The sequence below is a fragment of the Phycodurus eques genome, chromosome 13 (genome assembly GCF_024500275.1).
Source record: "Phycodurus eques isolate BA_2022a chromosome 13, UOR_Pequ_1.1, whole genome shotgun sequence".
NCBI lineage: Eukaryota > Metazoa > Chordata > Actinopteri > Syngnathiformes > Syngnathidae > Phycodurus > Phycodurus eques.
The window spans coordinates 814,650-830,423 of NC_084537.1; the positions used below are offsets into that span (position 1 = coordinate 814,650).

The 15,774-nt window shown below is 40.5% G+C and overlaps 1 protein-coding gene across 1 annotated transcript in view; it reads right to left on the reverse strand.

The window, feature by feature from the left end:
• Nucleotides 1-4,569: 4,569 nt before the first annotated feature.
• xrn1 (5'-3' exoribonuclease 1) overlaps nt 4,570-15,774 on the reverse strand; it is a 37,763-nt gene continuing 26,558 nt past the window's right edge. Inside the window, exons 30-40 of the mRNA XM_061693784.1 lie at nt 15,767-15,774; nt 15,574-15,663; nt 15,384-15,467; nt 14,256-14,336; nt 13,973-14,116; nt 13,636-13,756; nt 10,577-10,740; nt 8,803-8,916; nt 7,562-7,667; nt 6,224-6,405; nt 4,570-5,842 (exon numbers count right to left, since the gene is read on the reverse strand). The exon at nt 15,767-15,774 is cut by the window's right edge and continues 188 nt beyond it. Of these exons, the coding sequence (XP_061549768.1) occupies nt 5,534-5,842; nt 6,224-6,405; nt 7,562-7,667; nt 8,803-8,916; nt 10,577-10,740; nt 13,636-13,756; nt 13,973-14,116; nt 14,256-14,336; nt 15,384-15,467; nt 15,574-15,663; nt 15,767-15,774 (1,403 nt within the window). The 3' untranslated portion in view covers nt 4,570-5,533. The remainder of the gene's footprint in view (nt 5,843-6,223; nt 6,406-7,561; nt 7,668-8,802; nt 8,917-10,576; nt 10,741-13,635; nt 13,757-13,972; nt 14,117-14,255; nt 14,337-15,383; nt 15,468-15,573; nt 15,664-15,766) is intronic.

Here is a 15,774-nt window from a genome sequence, read left to right on the forward strand (position 1 = left end):
ATGGCATTTGGGGTGTAAAATGCTTTCAAATCCCGGAAGCATCCTCAAAGTTTTATGACATTTGTCAATGAATTATGAACAATTGCTGTTGCTGCGAAGCTGTGCCCCCGCAAAGACATTTTACAACCATCCATCCATTTTCTGTACCGTTTATCCTCACGCAGAACGCGGGCGTGCTGTAGCCTATCCCAGCTATCTCGGGGCGAGAGGCGGAGTACACCCTGAACTGGTCGTCAGCCAATTGCAGGACACGTGAACAAACAACCATTCGCACCTACGGGGGAAAAAAAAAAAAAAAAAAAACTCAGTTTGATCTTGCCAGTTGAATACAGGTACAGGATTTGAGAATCGGATTCAGTTTTGATTTACATTTGCCCCAACTTCACTGGAATTGGGCTTCGTACAATCAAACTTGACAATGAAGCTTGTAACTATGCAACAGCTTATTTAAACTTTTTTTCATGTACAGAACATTTTTCACTTTTGAAGTACAGTACATATTTAAAGTACAATTCAGTTGAATTAATAAGTACAGTAAATGTTTTTTCAGACAAAAACCCTTAGCCTTTTTTTGTTCTTTTTTACTGTATTTTAATGTTGGCCGTGATGAGACTTGGAGAGCTACAGTAAATATTTTTGAGGTGGGAATTGGCTCAAAACGTTTTACAACTACTACACTAAAAAAAAAAAAAAAAAAAAAGATATGCATTTATTTCTCTCATGAAATTGGACTAAACTTCCTTATTTTTTGGTCAATTAGGATGACCAATACATTTTCTATTTGCTAAATACCAGGATAATGAGAGGATGTTTTTAAGGCCATTTTTCATGACTTTCAGAAGTTTACATACATTTTATTATTAAAGTATTTGGTACCATTGCCTTAAAACTGTATGACTTGAGTCAAGAATTTTAGACATCCTTCCACAAGCTTCTGACAATACTTTTGGCCCATTCCTCCTGACATAATCGGTGTCACTGAGGCATATTGTAGACCACCTTGCTCACACATGCCTTTTCAGGTCTGGGCATACATTTTCAAAAGGATAGATATCAAGGCTTTGGCATGGCCACTCCAGAACATCGAGTTCATCATCCTTAAGACACTTACTTACTCAGCAGATTGGCAGTATGCTTCGGGTCGTTGTCCATTTGGAAGACCCATTTGTGCCCAAGCTTTAACTTCCTGGCTGATGCCGAGATGTTGCTTCAGTATTTCCGCGTAATGTTCTCACTCATGATGTCATTTTGTGGCGTGCACCAGTCCCTCCTGAAGAAAAACAACCACACAGCATGACTCTCCCACCCCTGTATTTCTAATTTGCAAGCTTCCCTCCATACGGAACGATGCACATTATGAACAAAACATCCATTTTCCGTAACCGCTTAGTGTAGAATTGTTTGAACAGACGAACCTTCAGGCATCTGGAAATTGCACCCAAGGATGAACCAGACTAGTGCAAGTCCAAACTTCCTGATATCTTGGCTCATTTCTTCTTCTTTTTAATGACGTGTTTCAGGTGTGCCTAGTTCAAATACATCCACTGGTGAGTCTCATTAACTCGGAAGCTTCCAAAGAAAACACACCATAATCCGGGTTTTCCCAAATTGTTTAAAGGCACAGTAATCTTAACTGTATGCAAATTTCTAACTTTAAAGAAAGTAATGAAAGTTTTCCTAAAAAACTCATTATTCTGGAATTTGGTAAATGGAAATAATTTTAGTAAGCCCAAGTGATCGAAAACAGACAAGGTTTAGTGATTTCATGACAAATGGGGAAATAGTCTTTTTACATAGTGTATGCACACATCTGGTTTCAACTGTATATATCGCAATATTTTATAAAATGTTGCAGTTTCTAAATATAATACATTTTTGTTGATTACAGCTTGGGGATAACAGTATTGATTAAAGCAAAAGCAAAGCAAATTTATTTATATAGCACATTTCATACACAAGGTAACTCTATGTGCTTTACATGATTAAAAGCATTAAAACAGAAAAACAAAACACCATAAACATTTAACACAAAGAGGGGGGGGGGGGGAACAAAAGTACAATTAAAACAGCATACAGTGCAAGAAATATTTAAAAGTGCTCTAAAAAGCATGAGGGGGGAGGGAGGAAAAAAAATGAAATTTTTTAACCTGGATTTAAAAACATGCACACTTAGGGCTGACATCACTTCTGTTGGCAATTTATTCCATTTGTGTGCAGCATAATAGCTAAATACTGCTTCACCAGGTTTCCTTTGGACTCTGTGCTCCACTATTTGACCTGAGTCTGTGGAGCTCAGAGCCCAACTGGGTTTATATTCCACTAGCATTTCTTTCATGTATTCAGGACCTAAACCATTTAGTGATTTATAGACCAATAGCAGAACTTTAACGTCTATACTAAAGCTGACTGGAAGCCAGTGTAAAGACTTTAGAATGGGAGTAATATGCTCTGACCTCTTTGTTCTGGTCAGAACCAGAGCTGCAGCATTCTGAATGAGCTGCAGCTGTTTGACTGGAGTTTACTGACTGGAGTTTTAAACTCCAGTCAGAAGGACCATTACAATAGTCAAGTTGTGATAAAAACATGGATGAGGTTCTTGTGGTCTGCTTGACACATGCAAGCCTTCACTCTGGATATGTTCTTCAGATGGTAGAAGGCAGTTTTAGTAATTGATTTGATATGACTGTTGAAAGTCAGGTCGGAATCTATCAGAACACCAAGGTTTCGGACTTGGTCTTTGGTTTTTAAAGAGAGTGGCTCCAGGTATTTACTAACAGCAATCCTCTTTGCTTTATTGCCCAAAACAATTCTGTCAGTTTTGTTGTGGTTTAATTGAAGAACATTTTGGGTCATCCAGATATTTATCTGTTTTAGACAGTGCCACAACACCTCAATTGAACTGTAGTCATCTAGAGACTGCTACATATAACTGTGTGTCATCTGCATAGCTATGATAGTCAAAATTAAGGTTCTGAAGAATTTGACCCAAGGGTAGCATATACAGGCTGAACAGGAGTGGTCCAAGAACTGACCCTTGAGGGACCCCATAGGTCATTGCCATTCGATGAGATTGAACACTTCCAATGGTTACAAAATAACTCCTTTCCTCCTGGTAGGACCTGAACCATTTAAGCACTGTTCCATTTAGTTTCCAACCTGCACAGTAGTATATTATGATCTACTGTATCAAAAGGCGCACCTAGGTCCAACAAGACCAGAATTGACACCTTTCCTGAGTCAGTATTCAACCTTATATCTTTTAGCGCTTTGATAAGCGCAGATTCCGGACTGTGAGGAGTTCGGAAACCTGATTGAAATTTGTCAAAAAGTCCATTTCAGTTCAAGAAATTGCTGAGTTGATTAAAAATAACTCTCTCAACAATCTTGGCTATGAAAGGGAGATTTGAGACACGTCTATAGCTTGCTAACATGGAAGCGTTCTATTTTGTAGAAGAGGCTTAATGGCAGCTACTTTAAGAGCTTGAGGAAAACTCGCCTGACTGACGTGAGCAATCGATTACTCCTCTACTGTGTTCTAGGTCGCCTCAAGATTGTCTCCGTCTTAATAGGAGCCACAGCATTCAGGACATTTGAGATTTTCCAGGTGAAACTATCCAAAAGTTCATCAACTGTCTCAGCATTCACAGTTGGTGGCACAGCTATGGTCTCCATAAACCTAATGGCGGTACTCTCATTTATGTACCTTTTCTTAATAGACATAGATTAATGCAAAACTACCTAAATGTAGTATTTCTACACAACAAAAACTATTACATCAGCTGTTTTGACCATAAGGTGGCATTTTTAAGACCTTTGAACATTGGACTTTGGGATCAAGTGTAATTTCAAAGAAAATAATGCTTTTTATTTTGGAAGGTAGACTCCCATATCACATCTCTACTTTTTAATTATCAGTGTCTTAATTTCATACCATCTGAAGTACAAGAAATGCTCGTACAAGTATCGTCCCTGTGCCCAAAAGCAGCCGGTGTTGCAACACAAATGTCCTACAACACAGCAGTGTTACATTTAAACTGCAAATGAACATTTTTGTAACCAGTTCCAAACACGAGGTAGAAAAATGTACATGCACAAAAAGTGACATGCTTGACTTTCCATATCTCATTAAACCGTGACATTTTGCACCAAAGACACCTGAACTTCAAGATTCGGCAAATTGCTCCATAATTGCCATAGAAATAGCACAAAAAAAAATGGAGGCAAGAAAGGTCCCACATAATAATGAGGACAGCGTTAACATCACTGCAGCCTCGACACAAATGGCTTGTAACTGGGTGTTAAAGGAAAGTTTTATATATATATATATATATATATATATATATATATATATATATATATATATATATATATATATATATATATTTTTTTTTTTTTACTTTTTATAAAAGGCCATGCATAAAACCGAAAAAGGAAATTGACTAATTCAATTGTTGTTAAATTTCCCCACACATTTCTATTATCAAACACAAAACCTTTACAAAGACTCAGACGAGGCGAATGTTTCTCAAAGCATCTTTCTGCAATGTGAATGTAACGTAAACACTTGGCTATACTATTTCTCTTTAATTGCAGGGGAAGTAATCAACACATTACCGATATTCAGGCTGGCTGCCAAAAGGAACCGCTTTCACCAGCGTAGTACACAAATGCATTAGATTACATAAAGAAATCCATTAGTCGTCTTACATTTTCACTTCAATTATAGAACTTTATAAAAATCAAGACACCTCAAAAAAATGTACTTATGAGGACGGAAGGGTTGAACATTTTTTTGTTGCGTCTGTATTACATTAGCCCCATTGTGCTGAAAGTAAATCTCTGAAGATGGTTTGCTCGAAACACTTGGCCTCTTAAAGAAGTGTCCAATTGTAAAAAAGAGAGAGAAAAAACAAAAAACAAACATCACTTAACCATCGTATGTGAGATTGGAATCTTGTGGTGGTAAATATAATTACAATGATGCCAAACATGTTTAGTTTTAGGGTGGCAGCCAAATCAATAAAATTATTTTTTTTCTTTTTTAAAAAGCAGCCACGAAAGCAAATAGACTGAATAGGAAATTATCACCAAGCTGGAGTGGAGTTACGTTTCTTAATGCAGCAACGCACCATTACAAAATAGTGTGCTACGTATTCAAATCAGTCTTTAAATACTAAAACGCTAATTGTGAGCGGAAAATCTGATGAGGGTGGCCAAACAACCAAAGAGACAAGCTGCCATTGCTCCTCATGGGACAACGCAGGACAAACTTCTCCAGCCACTGTTCAGTTTTGTCGCTGTTGCTATGAATGCACCTAGCGTGTACTCTGTCTTCGTTGGACAGGCGCTGTTGCAAAGCGCATTGAGCTTCTTGTCCAAGGTCATCACACCTTCTCTATAAAGATTTGGCGGGAAAAATCCAAAGTAACTGTTTTGTTGCGAAAATCGGAGTCTTGATTTCACAAGGGTGCGATTGGTAGATCAATCGGTCAACAGAGGAACTGCAATATGCAGCAGAGGTCGGCGCACTCGCTCATTTGTCTGAGAGTTGAGCTGCTTCGAAGTTAACAGCCAACTTCCTGTGCTTCCTTTTCGAGGCGGAGCCAGGGGTGTGGCCCGTGGCCGGCCTATTTTGCCGAGGGGGCGTCGTCGTCACGGGAACCGCGTCGGCCGCAGCTGCTGGATAGGGCTCTTTTCTGACGGTTTGACTCTGAGTTTGTGATTGGCAAGGTCTGCTCTCCTGGGCTCTCTGGGCTCGATTCCTGGCCACAGTTCGGGTAGTGGAGTAAAATTCTTTGGTATCTTGGTGGTGCTTGTTGGCTGACACTCGCTTCTTAGTCACCTGTTGATGTTTAAGAGCAAAGCAAAATCAAAATGAGGAAAACAACTCCATACAGGAGCTACTTTTTGGACTTTGATCAGTGATACGACCACAGAAAGCAAGAGAGGGCTAAGATCCAAAATATGATTTCGATTTTTATGTAAGCGGAGTCCCTCGTTTATTGTGGGTGTTATGTTTCAGTTTCACTGTAAATCAGTGAAGTAGCAATCAAGTATTGATGGAATTTTAACCTTGGGGTGGCTAGTCTTATAATACAATGGTTATTTGTACACTTAAATAATGTCAAAATGTTATTCTTTGAATTGCTATTATTTCCAATGAGAAAAAAGTATTTGACCAAACAGCATCTCAGAATGAATTGTGTTGACTTGTATTGCTGACCTGTAATGGGATGAACTGGTTATGCGAGCCCATCGGCAAAGTTGTGACCGGTTGCGGCCGCGCAGCACCGGGGAACGTGCCTGCTGCGCCATAGAATGGTGGGTTCTGGTGGTAGTGGGGAGGCAGAGGCATTCCCCAGATGGGGGCAGGAGCACAACCCCGTGGAGGAATCAGCAAGCCGCCTACACAGAACAATGCAAAGTGTAAGGAGCAAAATCAGTTTCAGTCACAAAATAGATTGATAATGACAGTAAGTCAAGAAGAATAGAAGGGACAGCAAAGTGAGCAGTGGTTACAGCAGCGAACAGTGTTGCCACACTCACCTTGAAAAAAGTACTGATGACTTTACCGAGTTACCTTACTGATTACTTGATTTCAAAAGCACTTAAGTTAGAAAATAGTAACTTTTTACATATCCACAGTACAAAAAAAGCATTAGCTAAACCGTACCCATAACTTGATGATGCACGCCACACACGTTACAGAATGATGTCATCAACATGAAAAAAGAAGTTAAATAGGAGTGCAGTTGAAGCCACATTAAATGAGCAACTTAGTGCAAACCTGACATGCCAACATAGGACAGTAAGTACCTAAACGTAGAAAAAGTGGTACTTAGTGAGAAACAATGATGCAAAAGTAACTATTTTTGGTTTGAAGAAGTAACTCTAGTCTAATTTAGTCAGTACACCAGTCGTTTCTTTCGTTTTCAGAACATTCCAAATGGTTCTATTGGCCATGCCCAGTGTTAGTGCAATAGCTCTGATCGATTTTCCCTCAGCTTCAAAACGGTTTGCTTTTCTCCCATAGACAGCTCGCTGGTCTTCATGTTTGCGAAAGAGCAAATGCAGTTTTCACAGGTGAAACCCAAAGCTGCTGTTGGCTTAACAAAAACTAAAAGGGGCTTAACTAATACAGTACAAAGACGCTAATAATGAAATAATCACTAAAACGTAATGTTTTTAACGTATATACAATGTTAATGTATATTAACAGGGCCAGTGCAGGTTCTTACAGGGCCACCACAGCTTGGCTCATGTTGGGCAGCCACCTAAAATGGCTTAATGTCGGACACTGTCAATGTAGCATTAAACTGCACGATTGCGAAAGGATTCCCCAACCCCTCTCCCGACTTCTGCAGAGTAGGGCAATGCATTTATATTGATATTTCCATTATTTTTTCCCCAGTGTATAATATATAAAAATGCATGCCTCAAATATAAAATCCAGGCAACTGAAGAAGTGGGTTCTCATGAAGGTGTACAATTTTGCGGCTGTAGAACTTTGCAGTAACAACACAGTTGCCTATCTAGAATTAGTTAGAAGTCAATCGATTACCTGACTGGTTGAAGACTGGAGGCATGGGTTTGATGGCCGGAGGCTGCATAGGTCCCATTCCATGGAACAGAGGGGGTTGAAGAGGGAAGCCTGACCCCAGTGAATTCTAAAGTGATAAAAGGTTTAACTGTAATACTTCTGATCTATTTACAAAATAATGCGTAAAGTGAAATAATACAAAACAAATAATTGTAAAATGAGGTAGTGTTGTGTGGTATGATCTATAGCAGAGGTCACGAGTAGCTGTGGGCCTGTTCTGAAAATAGCTCACCAATGATGGGACATTGCGATTTCCTAGGAATATTGTAGAAGTGTAAAATGGAAACACTAGCAGAAATTTATAAAGTGCTGCATATTCACATCAAGCCATGATCTCCAACTCTCACTCGAGCGGTTCGCAGCAGAGTGTGAAGCGATTGGGATGAGAATGAGCACCTCCAAATCTGAGACCATGGTCCTCAGTCGGAAAAGGGTGGAGAGCCCTCTCCGGGTCGGGGATGAGATCTTGCCCCAAGTGGAGGAGTTCAAGTATCTTGGGGTCTTGAGAATGGATCGGGAGATCGACAGGCGGATCGGTACGGCGTCTGCAGTGATGCGGACTTTGTATCGGTCCGTTGTGGTAAAGAAGGAGCTAAACCGAAAGGCGGAGCTCTCCATTTACCGGTCAATCCACGTTCCTACCCTCATCTATGGTCACGAGCTGTGGGTTGTGACTGAAAGAACAAGATCCCGGATATAAGCGGTCAAAATGAGTTTCCTCTGCTGGGTGTCTGTCTCCTTTAGAGACAGGGTGAGAAGCTCGGTCATCCGGAGGGGGCTCGGAGAAGAGCTGCTGCTCCTCCACATTGAGAGGAGCCAGATGAGGTGGCTCAGGCATCTGATTCGGATGCCTCCTGGCCGCCTCAGGATCCCCCCCCCCCCCCGTGAGGGCTGGGTGGGTGGGGAGAGGGAAGTCTGGTCTTCCCTGCTGGAGCTTCTGCCCCCGCGACCCAACCTCGGATAAGTGGAAGGAAATTGATGGATGGATGGATATTCACATTTCCTTCCTTGTTAAATCATTGTTGATTGTGAGATTATTGTCTTCACATCGATGACTCTAATTATCAATCGCATCAAAGTAATTTGAGTCAATTTGTTACTTCCGACGTGTGTATCAAACAGGTAGCCGTTCACATTATTTAACACCCAATAAGCAGCTCTCAGTTTCTGATCAACCACACAACAAGAATAGTTTGCCGTACCAGTCTTTGTAAGGCAAAGAAGGCAGCTTTCTCCTTTGCGTCGTTTTCTGACTGACACTGAGGCCCATGAACAGTCAAACCATTGGACAGCTTAACCTGACATAACGCAACACCCTGTGGACACGAACAATGATATACAATACGTTTAAAGAGGAGCTGTACCCCAATTGACCACAACAAATGTCCGGCTGTACAAAACAGCAATGCACCCCGCTGCTGAATATCCTCCAATGGTTTCAATTAGTGATGCACCGAAATGAAACTTGACCAAAACCAAAATACAAAATTGAGGAAACCAATGCCAAAAAACGAAAGCCGAAAAACAAAGAAATTATTAATCAATCAAACTTTCTTTGTCAGCGCTTTTCAGGAAAAAAAAAAAAAAAAAAAAAAGCAACACAAAGCGCTTTACATGAATGAAAATATAAAAATTATTATTAATATTAATTATGAAACTATGCCAATTATTACTAAAATTGCATTTATGGCTAGGACTGCAGAGCTGCGAACCTACAGCAATTCACTTCCAGAACAATTTGTCTGAATGTCCATATTTTCAAAACTGTCAAGAACATTACCGTGGGGCAATTATTACAGTATATTATCGAATAGATTCTGGAATCGTTAATAAATTATGCCTTCAATTTTGGTTATTTTAATGTATGTAATGCATCAACCTTGTCATGGCAGGCGCATGTGCAGCCAAATGTCTTCTCTTGCATGCTCTTTTTCCATTTCCTGTATCTACTACTGCTGCTGAAATGATGCACATTTCCCCATTAAAGGACTAATAAAGGTTATAAAGAATTATAATATTAATGTACTTTTAAATTTATAGGCCCATTTTTGCATTTGACGGAGCAGCAGTGCCATGAATTCATTTCCGGTTTCCGGTCCCTGTGTGGCTCTCCATTATCGTGTATTCCAGCGCTAATCTGCCTGCTATTTTGCTCTTCAAAGGTCACTAACCTCCGCTACAATGCGGTGACAAGTGTACTGTCATCACCTATTTTGGTGTTTAGTGACTTCATGGGATAGTTTAGCAAATACTAGCGTCCCTGTGTGTCCATGTCTTATTTCTCAGCCCATCCTTTGTGATGACTTGTCTAAAAGTGTAGTTTATTCACCGTCATTGAGACGATGATTAGTGACTTAGCAGACACAAGGCGCATCGCCTCCACGGCTTGGCATCGAATTTAGCCGTAGTTCGGCTCCAGTTTGGGCTAGTAGCTGCTAGCATGGTGACAGAAAAGCCATACATTTCCCATAATTCATTGCGACAAGAAAATTTGAATTATTACAGTAAAAAAAGACCATCTTTGTTGTTAATGTAAGCTTATGTAGTTCGTTGAATGTATGTATTAACATTTATGCTTAGTTCACAGTTATGGTTGATTAACGTCACTACGGCAATATGTCATTATCAAACCGTGACTGTAGGTCGTGTCTCATATTGCGACCTCCTAGTCAATTCAACTGCATGCTCAGCAAAGCTCTCTGGGGCATAGCTTGTTAACAGTAAATGATTCTTTATTCTGAGGTGTACACCCAAGCACACGGCGGCTGTCAACGTTTAACTGTGACAGGTTATACAAGTGACGTTATTTCGGTGATAACCTTTTCTGCCTGAAACCATTCGGTGGCCGAAATGTCGCTGGATCACTAGTTTCAATGATTTTATATGAAGAGCAGGTGCAACCACAGACCACTTGAGACTTTAGTGCATTTGAAGTTTCAGATACAGGACATTGGATGCAAGACAATGTAGTTTTACCTGTCTGTTGTGAATACAGCTGAACTCTGGTGGTGCCATGCCTAAAGTGACACATACACATACCAGCTCTGACACTTTACTGGCCGTTAAAGTGTTGGACTGGTTAACAGGCACAGGAGATGATGATTCTACTGCATCTCCATGTGGAACATTCATGAGTGCCGCTGGTTGGAGGAAAACAAACAAACAGGTAATTAAAATAAAAAAAAAAAAACATTTGTCAACAGTAAGAAGTACAATTGACTGTTGTGTGCAACTGTTCTTTTGACACTTCTTTTGCACCGACAGGCCCTTTTACACTGCCTGCAAAAGATAATTTTTGGCCCTTTTTTGTGGGTTGCTTTCATGCATAAAGGGCACTGACAGAATGGGGAGCAGGCCTTGTCCTGTAAATATTGGACCAGTTTGGCACCTGTGTGTAAGGCGAATGCTGTGATTGGTGCATGAAGTTTCATAATTCTGCTGTTCTATTGTGTTTCAAGCAGTTATTTCTATGTCACATGAGCTGAATTGAAAAGCTTTGTCACAATAATCATGGACTCAACAACATCAACAATTAAAGAACAGGATGCACTTTCACATACAGTGGGGGTACAGAAACTAATCAGACCCCCTTACATTTTTCACTAGTTATATTGCAGCCATTTCCTAAAATGGTTACCGTGGTTACTGTATTGTCACGACCATAAGGCGCACTTAAAAGTCTTACATTTTCTCCAAAATGCATGGGGCGCCGTGTAATGTGGTCCACCTTGTGTGTGACTTTGATGAGCTCTCCGCTGGACTGACTGGGAGCATGTCCTGCCAACGCGCTGCTTATATAGAGGAAAGGCGGACGTGACTGAGGACAGCATGCGGACGTAAAGGGGGAAGTGCGCGTGAAAGAGGACTCGAGCAATGGATTAATGAGCAAAGAACAGCCGGGAGAAGCGTCTCTACAGTCACCATCCTACTGAGGGCAATAACGCTTGGAGAAGAAATGAAAATCGAACATTTTCAAGGAGGTCCGTCTTGGTACTTTCGTTTTATGAAACGGCGCCATTTATCCATCCGGGCAAGGACTACCGTGGCGCAGCAACTTCCGGCGGATTACACAGAAAAGCTGGCTATCTTCCGCTCCTACTGCAGTAAAAACATTGCCAACAAACACATCCAGGCCAACCACATCACCAACATGGACGAGGTGCCGCTCACTTTCGACATACTGGTGAACCACACTGTAGAGAAGAAGGGGACCACCACCATGAGTAATCGGCGTTTACTGTTGTGCTAATGGGCAGAAACTGCCACCTATGGTGATTTTTAAGAGGAAGACGCTGCCGAAAGAGAGGTTTCCAGCCGAACTCATCGTTAAGGCCAATCAAAAGGGCTGCATGGACGAGGAGAAAATGAGAGAGTGGTTGAGTGAGGTGTACGTAAAGAGACCGGATGTTTTTTTCCACGCATCACCGTCCCTGTTGATCTGTGACTGCATGCGCGCCCATGTCACAGCCGCTGTAAAAAACCAAGTGCAACTAAGACTAGTAGTCAACGCCAAGAGAGTTACGCCACCATATGTGAGTGGATTGTGGATGCTTGGGCTCAGGTATCTGCTTTGACTGTTGTCCGAGCTTTTGCGAAAGCCGGCATCATCGCTGAACCGGCAACGAGACTGACTGACAATGACGAGAGGGATTGTTTGTTGGAGAACTTGCCCAGCTGTTCATTTCGGATACTGAAGATGAGGACTTTGATGGATGAGGATTGATCAAACAATAACATGGGTACATTGTTAAATACTTCAATAAAGTACAACCGAACTCAGTTTTGCTCCCGCTGCCTTTTTAAAAACATTCTTTTAGCGTGGATGCATGCTACCGTATGTTTTAAGATAGTGTATGTCTTACCATGCCTGCACCCTATAATACGGTGCGCCTTATGTATGTATTAAATACAGAAATAGACCCCGTAACTGAGACTGCGCCTTTTAATACGGTGCGCCCTATGGTCGTGAAAATACGGTAATTGTTTCCCCTCAATGTACACACAGCACCCCATATTTTAATTGTTGCTGCTGAGGGTGACCCAATCCAGTTATTAGGTTTAGGGGACAATTAGTTTTTCCACATAGGTCCAGCTAGCTTTGAATATTTTTTTGTTGTTGTCAATAAATAAAATGGTTTAAAATATTTTTCCATTCGTTTATGTTCACTTGTGTTTTCTTTGTCTTTGATATCTACATTTGTGTGGTGATCTTAAAGTAGTGAAACTATGGGGGGGGGGGGAAATAAATGAAATAAAAATAATTTGAGAAGCGGGCAATACTTTTTTACAGAACTGCAGATCAAAAGGCAATAGAAGTCGAATTTTGTTGGTTATATTACTTTGCTAACTTTACTAAGGTAAAGACCATGCTTATATGGACCGTCTGCACCCCTCCTTCCCTCAGGTAGGCGCTACCGATCAACGCAAACTAGAACTAGTAGACATTCCAACAGCTTCTTCCCTCTTGCGATCAACTTCTTAAACACCTAACCTATAATTCCATTTCAATAAGCTGGCAGTTTTTGACTTGAGTTCGTTGTCACATTTCTGTGGGGCCAATGATGTATGACTCGTGCACTCACTGTAGTTGTCTCGCCACGCTGCACTATTTGCATATACTGGCCACTCATGCCAGAGTAGCATCTGCTCCATTTGCACACTGATTGAGGAGTATCTGTAACATTTGCACAACCGAACATTGTCCCAGATGATCGCACTACTCGTCACTTTAAACCGCATACACTCCTTGAAGTCTCAGCGCCCTTGGCACAATGGTCATTGCACCGGACTATCGCAATATTAGTCGTTCGAACTGCTCTAAGTGCTAGAGGACTCTGCATCTTTTTGCACAATTGTTTTTTGTCAATGTCTTTATGTCTCCAAAGTGTTCTGTAAATTGACTGTCTGTTGTACTAGAGCGGCTCCAACGACCGGAGACAAATTCCTTGTGTGTTTTGGACATACTTGGCAAATAAAGATGATTCTGATTCTGATGGTGACATAATATTACCGTTCACATGGTAAAAAAAAGTTACCTAATTTTTTTGATTTTCTCTTCTTGTTTAGCTTTTGGTCGTTGGCAGTTTCCTGAGGGGAAGAGTTTCCTGTTCCAGTGCCTTCAATCTTCAGCATCTCCTTCAACACCATGGTGCCCTTCTATAACCACAAACAGTTGCAACAGAATCTTAGTACCATGGTGCTTTTCGCGATTGTGGAGTTTAAGGAACAAGAACAGACCCACTCTAATTTCAGAGATGGTCTTTAATGAAAGAAAAACAACCACAACCCAACTCATATTTCTAGAATAAAATGAGTAAATTCAATTGTTTTATATATTTTTTTGTATCAGTTTGCTCTCATTGCAAGACTCACCATGGCAAAGGACTGTGGTGACAAAGGCACATCTGATTGGGTGGTGGGTGTTTGTGAAGAGGGTGGAGGAAGATTTGCAGGAGTCTGTTGGCTGTCCTTGGAGATCTTAAGGCTGGCTATCAGGTCCTCAAACTCAGTTGATGTCTGAGTGAATAAATACAGCATATTTAGAAACAGCACAATAAAAAATAGGATGAGTCAGCAGACAGTTTAAGACTCAAGCGAAGCTTGCGTCCGACCATCACTGACTTGAGAATTATGTACCCTCCGTGTGTGTGGATACCTTGTTGACTGTGTTCTGTTGAGGTATAAGGGAAAGGGCATCTTCATTTTTCTTCAACAACCTAATGACACCAACAGAGGCCTGAAAAGTACACACAAACAAAAGATCTACATTTTTACACTTGGAAACATGCCTGTGCACTAAATTGTATCATGATTTAAATAACAAAATAAAAAAAATTAGAATAATAAATCAACAGACACGTCTTAAGACCTGTGTTAAGAGATTGTGTGCAGGTTCTTCTCCACGAGAACATTCACAATGCTTTTCAAATTCAGATCAAACCAATTTTAATATCTCAAGATAATAGAAATCTATCACAAATGAGTTTCAAAAAAAATATTTTATTGTACATATTAAGGGGAAAAAAATACCCAACCAATCTAGCCCTACATGAAGAAGTAATTGCCCCCGGAACCTAATAAACTAGTTGTGCCATCAATGGCAGTAAAAACTGAAGTCAAGCATTTACGATAACAGGTATGTGTTTTTCACATCGCTGTGGAGCAATTTTGGACCACTCATCTTCACAGAATTGTTTTAACTCAGTTATATTGGAGGTTTTTTTTTTTTTTTTTTTAGCATGAACTGCCTGTTTAAGCAGGGATTTCAGTCCCGACTTTGACTTGGCCACTCCAAAACCATTTTTCTGGAGTCATTTAGAAATGGACTTGCTGTTATGTATTGGGTCATTGCCATGCAGCATAACCCAAGAACACTGGAGGGCGCAAACCGATGGCCGGACGTTTGCCAGCAAGATTTTCTGTTAGACAGCAAAATTAATTGTTCCATTAATCACAACTAGTGGTCCAGGTCCTGAAGTAGTTAAGCAGCCCCAGATAATCATACTGCCACCACCATGTTTGACTGTTGGCATGATGTTCTTTTTATTAAACTTGGGTAATTACTTTTTCACACCGAGTCAGATTGTTTTGGATTTGTCCCCCTTTAATAAATTCAATCATAATTTAGAAACTACAGTTTGTTTTTACTTGGGTTGTCTATATGTGATATTAAAATTTAATTATTGATTATTATTAAACGTGTGATATGAAAAATAAATCAGGAAGGCGGCAAATGCTTTTTCACGCCACTGTACACAGACACACACAAACACAAAAAGCATACATTATTTTGCCAGTGAGCAGGAGGTTTATGGGGAGGGGCAGAGTCTTGCAGAGACTGCCACACATTCGCATAGGCCTCTTTACTCTGCAACGACAAGTGGAGAAAATGTAAAGTCAAGGAATACATTGTTTTTGTTTGCATCTGTCACTAAATGTAGTCTTGACTGTATATTCCAGGCATATAAACTCACCTTGGCCTGTTGTTTCTGGATGTGAGCCTTAGACGCAGAGTTTTTGCTGCCTTGATAGGCTGGCTTTACCCCACTTTGTTTGTTGTTATGCTATAAGGTTAAAGGTTAATGTGTGTGTGACAATAAAGACAAATTGCAGGAATCATCAGAAATTATTAGAATAATAATGACAAGATAAAAAATAATCTCTTACTTGTGTGG